Source organism: Oncorhynchus keta, chromosome 2 (assembly GCF_023373465.1).
Source record: "Oncorhynchus keta strain PuntledgeMale-10-30-2019 chromosome 2, Oket_V2, whole genome shotgun sequence".
In the NCBI taxonomy this organism is placed as follows: Eukaryota; Metazoa; Chordata; class Actinopteri; order Salmoniformes; family Salmonidae; genus Oncorhynchus; species Oncorhynchus keta.
This window is the reverse complement of record NC_068422.1, coordinates 26,607,835-26,622,966: the sequence shown is the minus strand read 5'-3', so window position 1 is coordinate 26,622,966 and position 15,132 is coordinate 26,607,835. Positions and strand designations below refer to the sequence as shown.

Below are 15,132 nucleotides of genomic sequence, written 5' to 3'. Positions count from 1 at the left end.
CCCAGGGACTGAACATAGGCTAAACAAGAGAGCTACCTCAGAAACTCCACCGTGGGGAGGCAGGAATAGCTAGTAATAGCAAGCTTTCCTCAGTGAGATAGCCAACCTGATTAAAACGCTATGCAGTGCTCATTTAGCTAGCCCGGTCTCAAAACTTCACATTGGACCGGCTCACCGAGGTGGGACCAGACCCTTCATCAATAAGTCTGGGAAGAGAGGCAAGCAGTGCGGGGTGTACCCACCAAACCTGGCCGCCCTCTCTCTTTGAGTAGCCTCCTGAAATCGGCGACAGAGCACACAGGAGTCGGGTTGGGCGCGGGCAGACAAGACAGACAAGACATTTGCTCCGACCACACAATCCATCTCCTCTTCCAGCACCTCTGTCCCAGCCAATACTGGCATCCGGGAAAGGAAAGTGGTCATCGGTAATTTCAAGCTTCCTCAAGAATGCTTACATTCTTCCTCAAGAGTCCTTCCAGGACGTTTGTACACAGTACGTGGCAATGTGCACATGGACTGGTTCGAGCGAGGGCCGCCGAAGCATGCCCCAAGCCAAGACACACTACACATAGCATAGACTGTGAGTATCTTTCAGAGAAATGCTATAACCCCATGACTGCCGGCATGATCTCGACCCTATTGCATCTATTGCTGTCACGAATCCCGCTTCCTGAGTCTGTGTTTGCCTGTGTTTCTGTCCTGGAGTGTGTTTCCGGTGTCCTGGAACGCACCCTGTCTGGTTGCCGAGCGAATTAGCTTGTTGGGAGATCGATGTTCACCCGCACCTGTATTCCATCAGTAATCTGCACACCTGTCCTGATCATCACCTCTCCCCTTCAAAAGCTCTGACTTGACATCCATTCCCTGCCGGATCGTTAGCCATGAACAGTATGTTGTGCCATAGTATCAGCCTCAAGTTGGATAGAATTTGTTTTGTTGTTTTTTTACGTATTGCTTGCCTTAAACTTACCTCCATTTGTTCTGTCTTCAGTTACTCACCCAGATCATTTACCCCATTCCCGCCTGGTCGGAGGAGGTTTCCGCTACCCCATTGGATCCACCTATTTACTCCCATCAACTCACCACCGCTGCCCGCTACGCCACCTGGATATATCTACCCATTCACATTCACTTGTAAATAAATACTCACCTTCTTCCTACTCTCCTTGTCCTGGTCTGCTTCTGGGTTCGATTTTGAAAGAACGTGACAATTGCACCAGCAAATTGAAGAATAATTAATTGTTTGTGATTAGAAACGTATGAGAACAAGCACAACCTTCAACACACAATGTTGTGGAGGTGAGCACAATCTAGCACTAAGAGACAGTTTAGTTAGCACAACAATTGTTTGTTTAAGTAGTGTGAATTGTTCCTCTTCACACCAAGGTGAAGAGCAGAATAATTGAATGAATGAATCTGAGTCTCAGGCTTATCACCTGTGGAAGGTGGGGCTTCCAGCAAGCCATCGAATTCCTTGGCCTTGTCAGGTGTGAATGTAGATCCTTCAACCGATGTCGCGAGAGTGCAACTCCCCATAGTATGTTATACTGAAGTTGACTGACTGAAAGGTAGGCTTCGCTGTGAACCCCTATATATAATATTTTCACCAGCTTTAGCATGCAAAGAACATGCAAACGCAAATCCATTCAAATGTGTCTGATTGAAGCCCCTTTCCCAATCTCTAACCCTGCTTTATTGTGGTATTGATGGAGTGTCTGGACAGTGACAGTGATATGTTCTGGCAGCGGGGAGGTTTCAGCAAAGTTGCATGGACATTGGGTTAAATGCTGTGTGTGTGTTTGACCCCCCTAATTAGTGGACATAACTCTAAAATCCATTGGTACTTTCTTTGTCCACCCAATATGGTGACTCTGAAGAATGTGTAGAACACTGAAAAATCACCTAATTGAGGACATCCATATGAATCCAACACACCAGTCCACCCACTAAGTTAGAGTTCTTTGAATGAGAGATTAATGAGAATTGGATTCATTTTGATGCTATTGCTGGGCCCCTCTGTGTGTTGTGTGTGTCAGTGTTACTGATGGAAAGAGACAGAAAGGCAGCGCGCCGCTATTCAACACCACCATAGACATTAGCATATCTCACAGAGTGTAACCAAACGACCTAGCCACCTGTAGCTGCTGTAGCCTGCCTGACTCTCAATATAGTGCACAAACATTTCACTGCCACCCCACTCTCTCTCTCTGTGTGTGTGTGAGAGAGAGAGAGCATGGAGAGTAGAAAAGTCTTGACACATTGGGCTTTCCTTCTCTCTCACTTCTTACTCTCCCTCTCCTATATCTCTCCTGCTTTCTCTCGTTCTCCCTCTACCTCTCCCTCTACATTTGTAACTCTCCTTCTTTATCTGTCTCTCTCTCTCCACAACACACAAACACACACACACTTGGGCATTGTTAGTGCTACTCTCTCTCTCTGCCTCAGGGAGTGTCCACCAGAGAGGGTGATGAGGGGGGAGAATCTCATCCCCCTTCAGGACCTCCCCCTGGTCTCTGATTGGTTGAGGTAGCACTGTGTGAGGCCTGTGATAAGCTGAGCCAGAGCTGTGTGGGGCCAGTGGGAGGGAGAGTGTTCTGGGAGTCTGCTAGGGGACCTGACAGAATACAGGGAGAAACTATCCCACTAGCTGATATACTGTAGCTGCTCCACACACACTGCTAGACACAGACAGAGAGAGAAGGAGAGAGGTGGAGGCAGAGACAGAGGAAGAGACAGCTGTGGAGTGAGATAGAGAGAACTGCAGGAAGAGAGCAAGAGAGAGATAGAGAGGTTTAGAATTTGACAGACAGAGAATTAGACAGTGGGAAAGGAGGCACACACAGCACTCACCCTCCACTGACCCCTCGTCTTACCCTCGACTCACCCTTATCTCCCCACTTACAACAACCTGAGGCAGAGACACACAGCTCTACCAGCGCAGAGATGAGATGACTGGACACACACTAACGCACACATTTTCTCTCTGTTGAAAGAAGACCAGAATACACACTTTCTTTTTGTTTTCTGTCTCAGCTCCTGCTCTCGTTCTTGGCCAGGAAAAAAAGGATTACAGTTTATTTCTTCAGCACAGTCTTTATTCTCCAAAAGCCCCGAGTCACGTTGGACAATTTGGATACGTTCCTCTTTTCTTTCTCCCTCCAAGAGCACAGAGCAACATGGCACAGGGACAAAAGAACCACAATAACAGCAGGCAGCAGCGGGCACAACTCCTCACTAACCCCTTCTCCACCATGGCACTGTCCCTCTCCATGTCCTTCTTCCTCCTCCTCCTCTTCCTCACCTCTCCTGCCTCGACCGCCGACGAATACGACTACTACAGCTGGCAATCAGACAACTTCCACAACGGTCGTTTCTACACAAAGCAGCCGCAGTGTGTGGACATCCCCGCCGATTTACGCCTCTGTCACAACGTGGGCTACAAGAAGATGCGCCTCCCCAACCTGCTGGACCACGAGACCATGCCGGAGGTCAAACAGCAGGCGGGTAGCTGGGTGCCGCTCCTCGCCAAGCGGTGCCACGCAGATACACAGGTGTTCCTGTGTTCCCTTTTCGCCCCGGTGTGTCTGGACAGGCCCATCTACCCGTGTCGCTCGCTGTGTGAGGCCGTGAGGGATAGCTGTGCCCCAGTTATGGAAACCTACGGGTTCCCTTGGCCAGAGATGTTGACCTGTGATAAGTTTCCTATTGATAATGATCTGTGTATCCCCATGCAGTTTGCTGGGAACCAGGCCACCCCGGCTCCAGGTAAGATCACACACACACTTATTCACAACCTTATTTTTTCTTGCATGTTTAGAGACTGTATGCTGACTTGTGTAAAAGATTGCCTGCAAATGACATGGTAATTGTCCCTTCCCTATAGTAATAACTTGTTTAGTTGACTGTTTGTCAGGTTGAATGTTGTTTGTGCCTCCACACATCACACTGGCTCTAGATGCCCCAATGCAGGTTAACTCTTACTCCTGCTTCAGAGCTTTGAACAGAAGATATGGTAGAACAAGATTTACGTTTCATTTTAAGTAATGGAAGGAATAATCTTTGGATAGGAAAGAACAAACCACTGAAACAATTTTGATAGTTATAGATACAAATATACACCTTTAAAGTCAATGTAACTGATATAAGATATACTGTAGCTAGAGAAGGAAGTATAGTGATGTTCCAGATTAGATATCAGAATGAATTATATTCCATTAGGTCAGCTAATATGCAAGTCAGTGTTTCTTCTACTGTATGTGAAAGCTGGAAATAATAGAGAGACCACAATGAAATGTCCATGTGTTCAATATAACTTCCACTATAAAACAGAGTGACATTAAAGAAAGACCAAGGGAACGTTTTCATGTCAAATATTGCAACGATTTATTGTTATTGCAATGGCAGAGATTAAAATAAAAGTTACTGTCGACAAGGGAAACATTTTCAGTTTGTGTATCAGACTACAGTAGAACTGCTAGTGTGTGTAAAAAATAAAATGAAGAACAAGTTGACAGTTTCAGACTGATCTCAGTGACAGCAACTTTTCAGATAAACCCTTATACCAGGCACAGTCTAAGGCTATTCCTGAATCTCTGAAAACACTTTCAGAGATTCTGCCTTCTGCATGCTTTTAACTCCCGGAGTAGGTTTTCTGGGTCAGGGAAACCGACCCTAAACTTAAATGTGCTTCCAAACAAATTCTCAGTTAAAACAAAAAAATAAGAAAATATCAAAATATCAAAATCAGATGCTGAATGAAACCATGTTTGTCTTTTAATATTTTAACTGATTTTAGCAAGCAACATATCTTGAACATTATCAGTGACTGGGCTGATCAGGGAGCTATTCTATAATAAAACCTTAATAAAATCACAAGACAAACTATGTAACATACCTGTAGAATTCATGGAAAGTAGGGATGAACTATTATTCACAATGATCTAACATGAAATATAAGATGTTACATTTACATGCAGTAAGTGATGAATACATTATCATCATTCATAATGTTAATTTCAACATGGTTTCATTTAGTATATGTAAAAATTGTGATATTTAACCATTTGAGACATATTTTACTGACAGTGACATATTAGTTATATTTTTGCTAATGTAACATAGAAAATGGCATTAAATCTCATATGTTATGAGTGATGTGCTGACAACAGACAGTGAGTCTAGTGAGAAACTAGCCAGGAGTAGATTAAGCACAGTGAGACAGGCAGCGTGGAGGGCTCTCCGGCTACGACTCGAGTGCAGGACAGAGAAATACACACTTTTCCCAAATCCACTACTGTATGACCCCTGATCTGTGTGTTTGTGTGTGTGTGAAATTTAGAGTGAGTGTGTGTGTGTGCACAGTAACTAGCTAGAGAAAAAGAGAAAGATAGAGGAGAAAGAAGAGAGGAGAGAGAGAGAGAGAGAGAGAGAGAGAGAGAGAGAGAGAGAGAGAGAGAGAGAGAGAGAGAGAGAGAGAGAGAGAGAGAGAGAGAGAGAGAGAGAGAGAGAGAGAGAGAGAGAGAGAGAGAGAGAGAGAGAGACTGTGTGTGAGAGTCAATGTGAGTCTGGAGTCTATAGAATGTGAAGGGGACACTCTCCTCTGTGTCTCTGTTGTCCAAGCCTGCTCTGTCTTTTGTCTGGTCGGCCAGTTAGACAGCCAATTAACTAGCCAACTAATTACTGAGGGCGAATTAGTCTATAGAGAGAAAAGGAGAGACGGGGGGAGGGGGGCAGTTAGAGAGGGGGGGTGAGGGAGAATGGGGTGTAAGAGAGAGAATGAGGAAGAAAAGGAGAGAGAAAAAGAGGGAGGTGAGAGAGTGATGGAAAGAAGGAGAGAACGAGTGGACTTTAGAGAGAGAATGAAAAAGTAGAGGGGAGGAGAAAGAGAGGAAAGAGAGTTTAGTGAGAGAGGGGAGGTTGTGAGGGAAGTAAAGTAAAAGAAAAAAGTAAAGAAAAGAGAGTGGTTCCCTTCCAGTTTCAATGAGGATGGGAAAGAGAACGTTTCATTCATTCATTCCTTCATTCATGTGGTCCTTCTGTGGCTCAGTTGGTAGAGCATGGCGCTTGTAACGCCAGGGTAGTGGGTTCAATTCCGGGACCACCCATACGTAGAATGTATGCACACATGACTGTAAGTCGCTTTGGATAAAAGCGTCAGCTAAATGGCATATATTATATATTATTATATTATTATATATTATGTTTTGTTTTGTACTTTGCTACCCAGGTTGGTCAATTTAGAACCAGGGCCCAGATTCACAAAACACTTGTTCCGCAAAAACTTACAAAACATCTTAAGAAAAAGAAGTTCATAAGATAGTTCTTAAGTGCAATTCCTCAACAATATCTTAAGATTTTATGATTTTCTTACGAACTTCTCAAATATCTTTTTACAAATCTTCTTATGATGTTTGTTGCTAACTAGATATCCAGCTAGCACTGAGATTACTGTTGTAAAACATGTTATTGGGTTTAAAATAGTCAACACTGAAACTTTCAGCTGAAGTTTGTGAGTGAATTAAACATCTTTGCTTTCATGAGATTTGTTTATCACTGCCCTGAGTTTAAAACAAGGGTTTATCTATCTTGAAATTAAGAACATTTCCAACAACTTTATTTTCTTCCTTACTTTTTGCTTAAGGATAAACATAATAACCTTTTTGAGGAATAGCAACATTGCTTATCTTTCTTAATAAGTCTATAGTTAAGGAGAAAATGGCAGTTAATAAGAAATGTCTTAATAAGAAGGTTTTGTGAATCTGGGCCCAGGTTTTCACCTACAGTTCACCATCTCAGGCAATATGAATATAATCGGTCTATGTAATACTAGAATCCTTCTGGTTCTATGCTTCAGACTGAACAATCTATTTTAAAGAGTACAAAGACAAGAAACTGGCTTAATAGAGTCAGACAAACTTGGCCGAGAAGAACAGGAGGACAATGTAAAGTGTGGATAGGAGAAGGATGAAAGAGACATATGGCCGACTTAATCTAGGAAAACATGTGTCAGTTTTAATCAGTCTGAACTCTGAATGATAACATAAAGTCTGCAAACCTTTCATGTTTCATCAGGAAATATGAAGTGTTCAGGGAAAACTCATTCAGCAAGTGTCTACGAACATACACACACACACACACACACACACACACACACACACACACACACACACACACACACACACACACACACACACACACACACACACACACACACACACACACTCTCTCTATTGCAGGCGGTGTGAAAGGAAGGCATTTGATAGCATTGGAAGACAGAGATTCATAGAAGCTGTTTCATTGAGCTCATGTAGAGGAGAGAAGTGTGTCCCAAATAGCACCCTATTACATATGTAGTGCACTGCTTTTGAAAAACCATGCACGATATTGAGAATAGGGTGCCATTTTGGATGCAGATCATATTCCATTATGAAAATATGTGTTGTGTTTTTATAGGACTAGAATCAACTATGTGACATATTCACTTCCCTGAGCCATAACTCACTCTTTTACATGGTCCTTGGAAAGTAGACGGCATGAATTGTACCTGAACTTTATCTTTTTATGTGGAAAACCACATGTTTATCTATTCAAATGATAATATATAGGTTACTTCAGAGTGTACATTTAATTTCGATGACTGGTTCATGGTCAAATAGTTACAATACAGTTGCAAAGTCCAAGCACACAATGTGATATTACAACATATGCTGCTTTTGAAATACCCAAATATTGGTACAAATAAAATAAACGCTTTATATAAATATTTTACACTGTTGTGTTCAGATTAATGCATTTTTTTAAATACTGATCACAGGGTCAGTGTCATAAAAATAAACGATTTCAAGAACAAAATACAGTTTTGACTTTTTTCTGGAAACCTGGTCACAGCTTTTGATTGAATATTGCTCCCGGTGTATGTCTCCATCCTGTTAGAGTGGAGCATTTGAGATTTACGCTTGGCAAACGAGCGTGTGTGTGTGTGTGTCTTTGTGTGTCTGTGTCTGTGTCTTTGTGTGTCTGTGTCTTTGTGTGTGTGTGTGTGTGTGTGTGTGTGTTTGTTCGTGCGTGCGTGTGTGTGTGTGCATGCGTGTGTGTGTGCCTGTGTGTGTGTGTGTGTGAAGCAGATTGAACCCTTATCAGTTCTAGCCTGGCGGGTTAGAGGCTGCTGACATGCTGTTAAGATCCAGAGCTTCTCTGATGTACCGGCTCCATGTGACCGAGAGCCTCTTAGTCTGATACCACACCTAACCCTGCAACGTTTCAGACACACCATAATAATCCTTCTAACACACAACTGCTACGAAACTCCTCTAAAGACGCAATCTTCACTGAAAGAACATACAGTATAAACGCAACATGTAAAGTGTTGGTCCCATGTTTCATGAGCTGAAAAAAAATATTCCAGAAATGTTCTATAAGCATAAAAAGCTTATTTCTTTCAAATTTTGTGCACAAATTAGTTTACATCCCTGTTAGTGAGCATTTCTCCTTTGACAAGTTAATCCATCCACTTTACTGACAGGTGTGGCATATCAAGAAGCTGATTAAACAGCATGATCATTACACAAGTGCACCTCGTGCTGGGGGCAATAAGAGGCCACTCTAAAATGTGCAGTTTTGTCACACAACACAATGCCACAGATGTCTCAAGTTTTGAAGGAGTGTGCAATTGGCATGCTGACTGCAGGAATGTCCACCAGAGCTGTTGCCAGAGAATTAAATGTTCCTTTCTCTAACATAAGCCACCTCCAACACCGTTTTAGAGAATTTAGCATTACGTCCAACCGGCCTCACAACTGCAGACCACGTATATGGCATGTGTGGGTGCGTGGTTTGCCGATGTTAACGTTGTGAACAGATTGCCCCATGGTGGTCGGTGGGGTTATGGTATTGTCAGGAATAAGCTACGGAAAATTGAAAAAATTGCATTTTATCGAGGGCCATTTGAATGCCGAGATCCTGAGGCCCAATGTCGTACCATTCATCCGCCTCCATCACCTCATGTTTCTGCATGATAATGCACGGCCCCATGTCTCAAGGATCTGTACACAATTCCTGGAAACTGAAAATGTCACAGTTCTTTCATGGCCTGCATACTCACCAGACATGTCACCTATTGAGCATGTTTGGGATGCAACTTTGCACAGCCATTGAAGAGGAGTAGGGAAACATTCCACTTGCCACAATCAAAAGCCTGATCAACTCTATGCGAAGGAGATGTGTTGTGCTGCATGAGGAAAATGGTGGTCACACCAGATACTGACTGGTTTTCTGATCCACGCCCCTACCTTTAAGGTATCTGTGACAAACAACTGCATACAGTATCTGTATTCCCAGTCATGTGAAATTCATAGATTTGGGCCTAATTAATTTATTTCAATTGACTGATTTCTTTATATGAACTGTAAAACTCAGTAAAATCTTTGAAATGTTTTGCCCAACGGTGAAGTCACAATTTTTCCAACATGGTAGAGTACCAGCTTAGAGGTATCTCATACATACACTACTTGGTCTGGTCTCGGGATGTCCCCGATAGTATCTGGAGAACTGAGGGGGAACTTCAGAGTTTTAAAATTTAAGCACATAAACAGGTGGCCTTAATGGAACAAATCAAAGCACATTATTTATATTTTTAGGTAGTGATTATTTGTTCAACTTTTTTCTCATAGCCTCTGTTCCTCTACTCAGAGCTCTAAAATCACTTCAAAGTGTAATGAATGGTTGGTCTTTAGAAACCTCTAGATCATTCTTCCCTGTATCGTCTTTCTGACTTTTTATCACTCAGAGGGATCTCTCCTGTCTGTCTGCAAGAACCAGATACCAGCTATTCTGTAATTGCATGATATAGCACAGCTACACACACACACACACAAACACACACACACACGCACACACACGCACGCACGCATACATGTTCATTCACACATACATGTGCACGTTCAGACACGCACATACAAACACACACGTACACATACACAAGAGAAAAAGGAAGAGTGAGGAAAGACAGAGAGAGCGACAAAGAGAGAGACAGGAAAGACAGATAGAGGGAGCAAGAGAAAGAGGAAAGGGAACACAGTTAGGGAGCTGGTGTAGAAACTAGCACAACAGAGTTAGATTCACTTTCCACCTCTCGCTTCAGAGAGAGTGCCAGAGAGATCGAGAGAGAGGAGCACTACCAATGTCCAACTGTGTGTCTGTGTGCTTGTGGTGTTTGTGTGCTATGTGTGTGTGTGTGTGTGTGTGTGTGTGTGTGTGTGTGTGTGTGTGTGTGTGTGTGTGTGTGTGTGTGTGTGTGTGTGTGTGTGTGTGTGTGTGTGTGTGTGTGTGTGTTTGGGCACTGGGTGTGCGATTACATGAAACTGACACCTAGAGATAGCAAGGCAACACAAACAAGCAGCGGTACCTGGCAGGACCATGGGTTTTGGGGTTGTTATAGGAGAGAGCGGAACAGGGAGGCTGGAGTGTATGAAAGCATAACAAGCAGAAGAGGATTGGACTGACAGTGCAAGTGTGCATGTGTACTGTGTTGTAGGGTGTTACTCAGTGGTGGTGCAGAGCTGGAGCAGGATTTGATAACCACTTTGTGAGACGTACTCAGCTCACTCGAGAAATGGGATGAGGGGGTCTAGAGGGTAGAGAGAGAGAGATGAGGTGAGGTGAAAAGGAGGTGTGAGAGAGAGAGAGAGAGAGAGAGAGAGAGAGAGAGAGAGAGAGAGAGAGAGAGAGAGAGAGAGAGAGAGAGAGAGAGAGAGAGAGAGAGAGAGAGAGAGAGAGAGAGAGAGAGAGAGAGAGAGAGAGAGAGAGAGAGAGAGATGAGAGGGAGGTCTGGAAAGCCCTGTCATCCTAACCTTAAAATTCCAGGGTGATGCCTAAACTTAAGCTTAAACACTTTGAATAACTTAGAAATGTGATGTTTGAGAAACATGAATGAACATCTAACTCTGACGTGAGGCTGTGAGAGCTGGTAGGCTAGGACACTTGTTTTTATTATTTTCTGTTTTAACTCATCCCTATCCTTAACCTTTAACCCTTAACCTTAGCCAGTCGAAACTAATGACTAAACGTATTATTATTATTTATTTTAACCCTTTTTCTCCCCATTTACGTAATTTCCAATTGTCCTATCACTGAAACTGCCCTATGTACTCGGGAGAGGCGTCCTTCGAAACACGACCCTGCCAAGCCGCACTGCTTCTTGACACAATGTGTCGGAGGAAACACCATCCTGCTGGCCACCTAGGTCAGCTTCCAGGCGCCTGGACCGCCACAAGGAGTCGCAAGAGCGCGGTGGGATAAGGAAATCCCGGCCGGCCAAAACCTCACCTAACCCGGACGACACTGGGCCAATTGTACGCCGCCTTATGGGTCTCCCGATCACAGCTGGCTGTGACACAGCCTGTGATCAAACCAGCTTCTATAGTGACGCTTCAAGCACTGAGATGCAGTGCCTTAGACCGCTGTCCCACTCGAGAGGCCCAATGCCTAAACTTAACCGTCAAGTTTTTCCTGTTTTAACCCTAACCCTGTCCCAACCCTTAACCCTTGTCTTAGCCAGTCGGAATTAATCCCTAAACTTAACCGTCAAGTTTTTCCTGTTTTAACCCTAACCTTAACATTTAACTTAACCAGTCAAAATGTGATGTTTATCCCCCCCAAACGTTGGATACTGAAGCGAGACAGTGACATCTTGTTGGTCACTGAGTGTGTGATGACTGGCCTGCTGTCTACTGTCAGATTGAATAACACTGATCCTAAACAGAGTGTGCAGTATCACACACACACACGAACCCATGCATACACACATGCACCCTCACAAACACGCACGCACACACATGTAAACACACATGCATATACACGCACACACACACATAGACACACACTCATAGACACACACTCATAGACACACACTCATATTTGCACACACAGTCACACACTCCCATGTATCAGAGGGGCTTTTATGGATAAACTATGCACAGGTCACAATCTCACGGCTCATTTGGGCCGTTTAACTTACGAGCAGAGACACTTCTGACATAAAACGCTGCTGTGGCGGGGATGAAATACACACACACACACATGAAATACAGCATGTGATTTATGTCAGTGAGGCTAACATCTGGTTAAATGCACCATGCTCACAGACAGAGAAGAGTTTAAACATCGCCCCGCAGGCCGACCCCTGGGACCACTAAAATACAGCACGCTTCTCGCATCTGTAGGAATCCTATACCCACAGTGTGTGTGTGTGTAGGTGTGTGTCCTCTACAGAACAGAAATAATATTCTCCAAAGGCATGGCCAGTGTTCCGTGTTCAGAGCGTTGGATCAGATGTTCCCTTTTAACATAAGCTCAGCAGTATGACTAGTGGGCATTGTGCTATTGGTGACCTGAAAGTGTTAGACTGGTCCCAGATCAGTCCTGCCAACTCCTATGGTCACTGGTCATACAGCAACGTTAGGACCTATACAACACAAATAGATCTGAGAACTGGCTATGACAGTGCTGACTCTCTGTCAATGTTTAGAACATACACTGACCACTTTAACGAAATGATTAGAGGCTAGTGTATTTACATGACCCCTGTCCAGTTTGTACTGCCATGTGCAGATACTTATGCATGCAAACATGTACTCATAGAACTAAATAAAGAGCGAGAGGGAGGAGAGGGAAAGTAAGAGGGAGTGAGAGAGAGTCCATTCATTATCAGGCCAGCCCGTTCACCTCCAAAGGTCAAAAGTCAAAGGTTGGAGGTTATCACCTGGTCCTAACTAGCCGTCTGGCCTGATAATGAGAGGGGTCAGAGTTCAACATGCCTCACTGCACTGGGTCGCATCGAGGTGAACTCTTTAGTCACACAGAAACCCTCAGTGTGTGTGTGTGCGTGCCCTTGTCTTATTGTCAGCAACACACAATTAAAGCCTTGACCCCCTCTGTGTAGCAGGCCTCACTGTGTTAATGCATGGGAACCTTCACGGTGGAATGACAGTTTCTCTCTCTCTCTCTCTCTCTCACTCTCTCTCTCTCTCTCACTCATCTCTCTCTCTCACACACACACACACACAGCCTCTCTCTCCTCCCCCCTTCTCTCTCTCCCTCTCTGCTCTGCCTGTTTTGAACGATTCACTTGGAGGCTGTTGCATCTTATTCATCCCATAGAGTAATAGATTGTAATTTCTCTGGGGTTGTGGTGTGTTGGCTGGCTGCCCAGTTGTCTCAGTGCCAGGGTTTGTGTCAGGAGAATACATTCCTTCTATACAGCACAACCAACGCTCTGTCCTGTTTATTCATTAACAGGGGAAATCAATTAGACTGGGCTGGCTGCAGTCAGTGAATAGGTCCCAAATGGCACCCTAATCGCTATATAGTGTGCTACTTTTGACCAGGGCCCATACTATATTGTTGTGTGATGTAAGTGAATTGAATAATAAGTTGCTTTTAATTAGATATTCCCATAGCAATCGTGAATTTAAAGAAATTTGACTTGTGATTTTTTCCCTTGTCCAAATACACTCTGTTATTATGCATTTAAATTAACAATCAGGTAATATACAGTGCATTTGGGAAAGTATTCAGACCCCTTGACTTTTTCCACATTTTGTTAAATTACAGCCTTATTCTAAAATGAATTAAATAAATGTTTTCTCTCCTAAATCTACACACCCTACAATAACAAAGCTAAACAGGTTTTTAGACATTCTTGCAATTTTTACATAAGTATTCAGACCCTTTGCTATGAGATATGAAATTGATCTCAGGTACATCCTGTTTCCATTGATCAACCTTGAGAGGTTTCTACAACTTGATTGGAGTCCACCTGTGGTATATTAAATTGATTGGACATGATTTGGAAAGGTCCCACAGTTGACAGTGCATGTCAGAGCAAAAACCAAGCCATGAGTTGGAAGAAATTGTACGTAGAGCTCCTAGACTGGATTGTGTCGAGGCACAGATCTGGGTAAGAGTACCAAAAAATGTCTGCAGCATTGAAGGTCCCAAAGAACACAGGGGCCTCTATCATTGTTAAATGGAAGAAGTTTGTAACCACCAAGACTCTTCCTAGAGCTGTCTGTCTGGCCAAACTGAGCAATTGTGGGGAGAAGGGCCTTGGTCAGGGAGGTGACCAAGAACTCGAGCTCTAGAGTTCCTCTGTGGAGATGGAAGAACCTTTCAGAAGGACAACTGTCTTTGCAGCATTCCACCAATCAGGCTTTTATGGTAGAGTGGCCAGACGGAAGCCACTCCTCAGTAAAAGGAACATGACAGCCTGCTTGGAGTTTGCCAAATGGCACCTAAAGACTCTCAGACCATGAGAAACATGATTCTCTGGTGTGATGAAATCAAAATTGAACTCTTTGGCCTGAATGCCAAGCGTCACATCTAGAGGACACCTGGCACCATCTCCACGGTGGTGGCAGCATCATGCTGTGGGGATGTTTTTCAGCTCGCAAATCCGTCGGAAGGTACCACAAATAAAACCGTCACTCTCTCATGGGAATTCCACTAACGGTCCATATGTAGACAAACATAGCTGTTGCTCATGTCGGTATCTGTGCTGATGGCAAAAGCCATGACAGGGAGACATAGTGGAGTGATAATGCACGTGCAAGCAGTTTCTCCCGACGCCACTTAGGTACACTGCAGCATCCGCTGAGAGGCTCTTGCTACCAAGGGAATGCCTGACAGCTTGAAAGACGATTTGGACACTACAGTGAAACTGGTTCACTTTGTTATAGCAAGGTCCCTGAACTCTCATGTACTTTCTGCACTATGCAATGATATGGACAGCACCATGTAACGCTTTTACAACATACAGAAGTGCGCTAGTTATCAAGGGACAAAGTATTGACACGTTTTTTTTAAATTGAGAGACGAGCTTAATGTTTTCTTTACTGACCATTATTTTCACTTGTCTGACCGCTTGCATGATGACGAGTTTCTCACACGACTGGCCTATCAAGCTTACAGACAATGTCAAATGTGATATAGTCGAAGCACCTGAGTGAGTTGAGTGCACAATTACGCAGGTACTTCCCCAAAACAAATGGCACAAACAACTGGATTCGTTATCCCTTTCATGCCCTGCCTCCAGTCCACTTGCCGATATCTGAACAAGTGAGCATCATCGAAATTGCA

At 43.7% G+C, this 15,132-nt stretch overlaps 1 protein-coding gene across 1 annotated transcript in view; it reads left to right on the top strand.

The window, feature by feature from the left end:
- The first annotated feature begins 2,585 nt into the window (after positions 1 to 2,585).
- Positions 2,586 to 15,132, top strand: part of sfrp5 (secreted frizzled-related protein 5) — a 37,989-nt gene continuing 25,442 nt past the window's right edge. Inside the window, exon 1 of the mRNA XM_035794393.2 lies at positions 2,586 to 3,765. Within this exon, the coding sequence (XP_035650286.1) occupies positions 3,177 to 3,765 (589 nt within the window). The 5' untranslated portion in view covers positions 2,586 to 3,176. The remainder of the gene's footprint in view (positions 3,766 to 15,132) is intronic.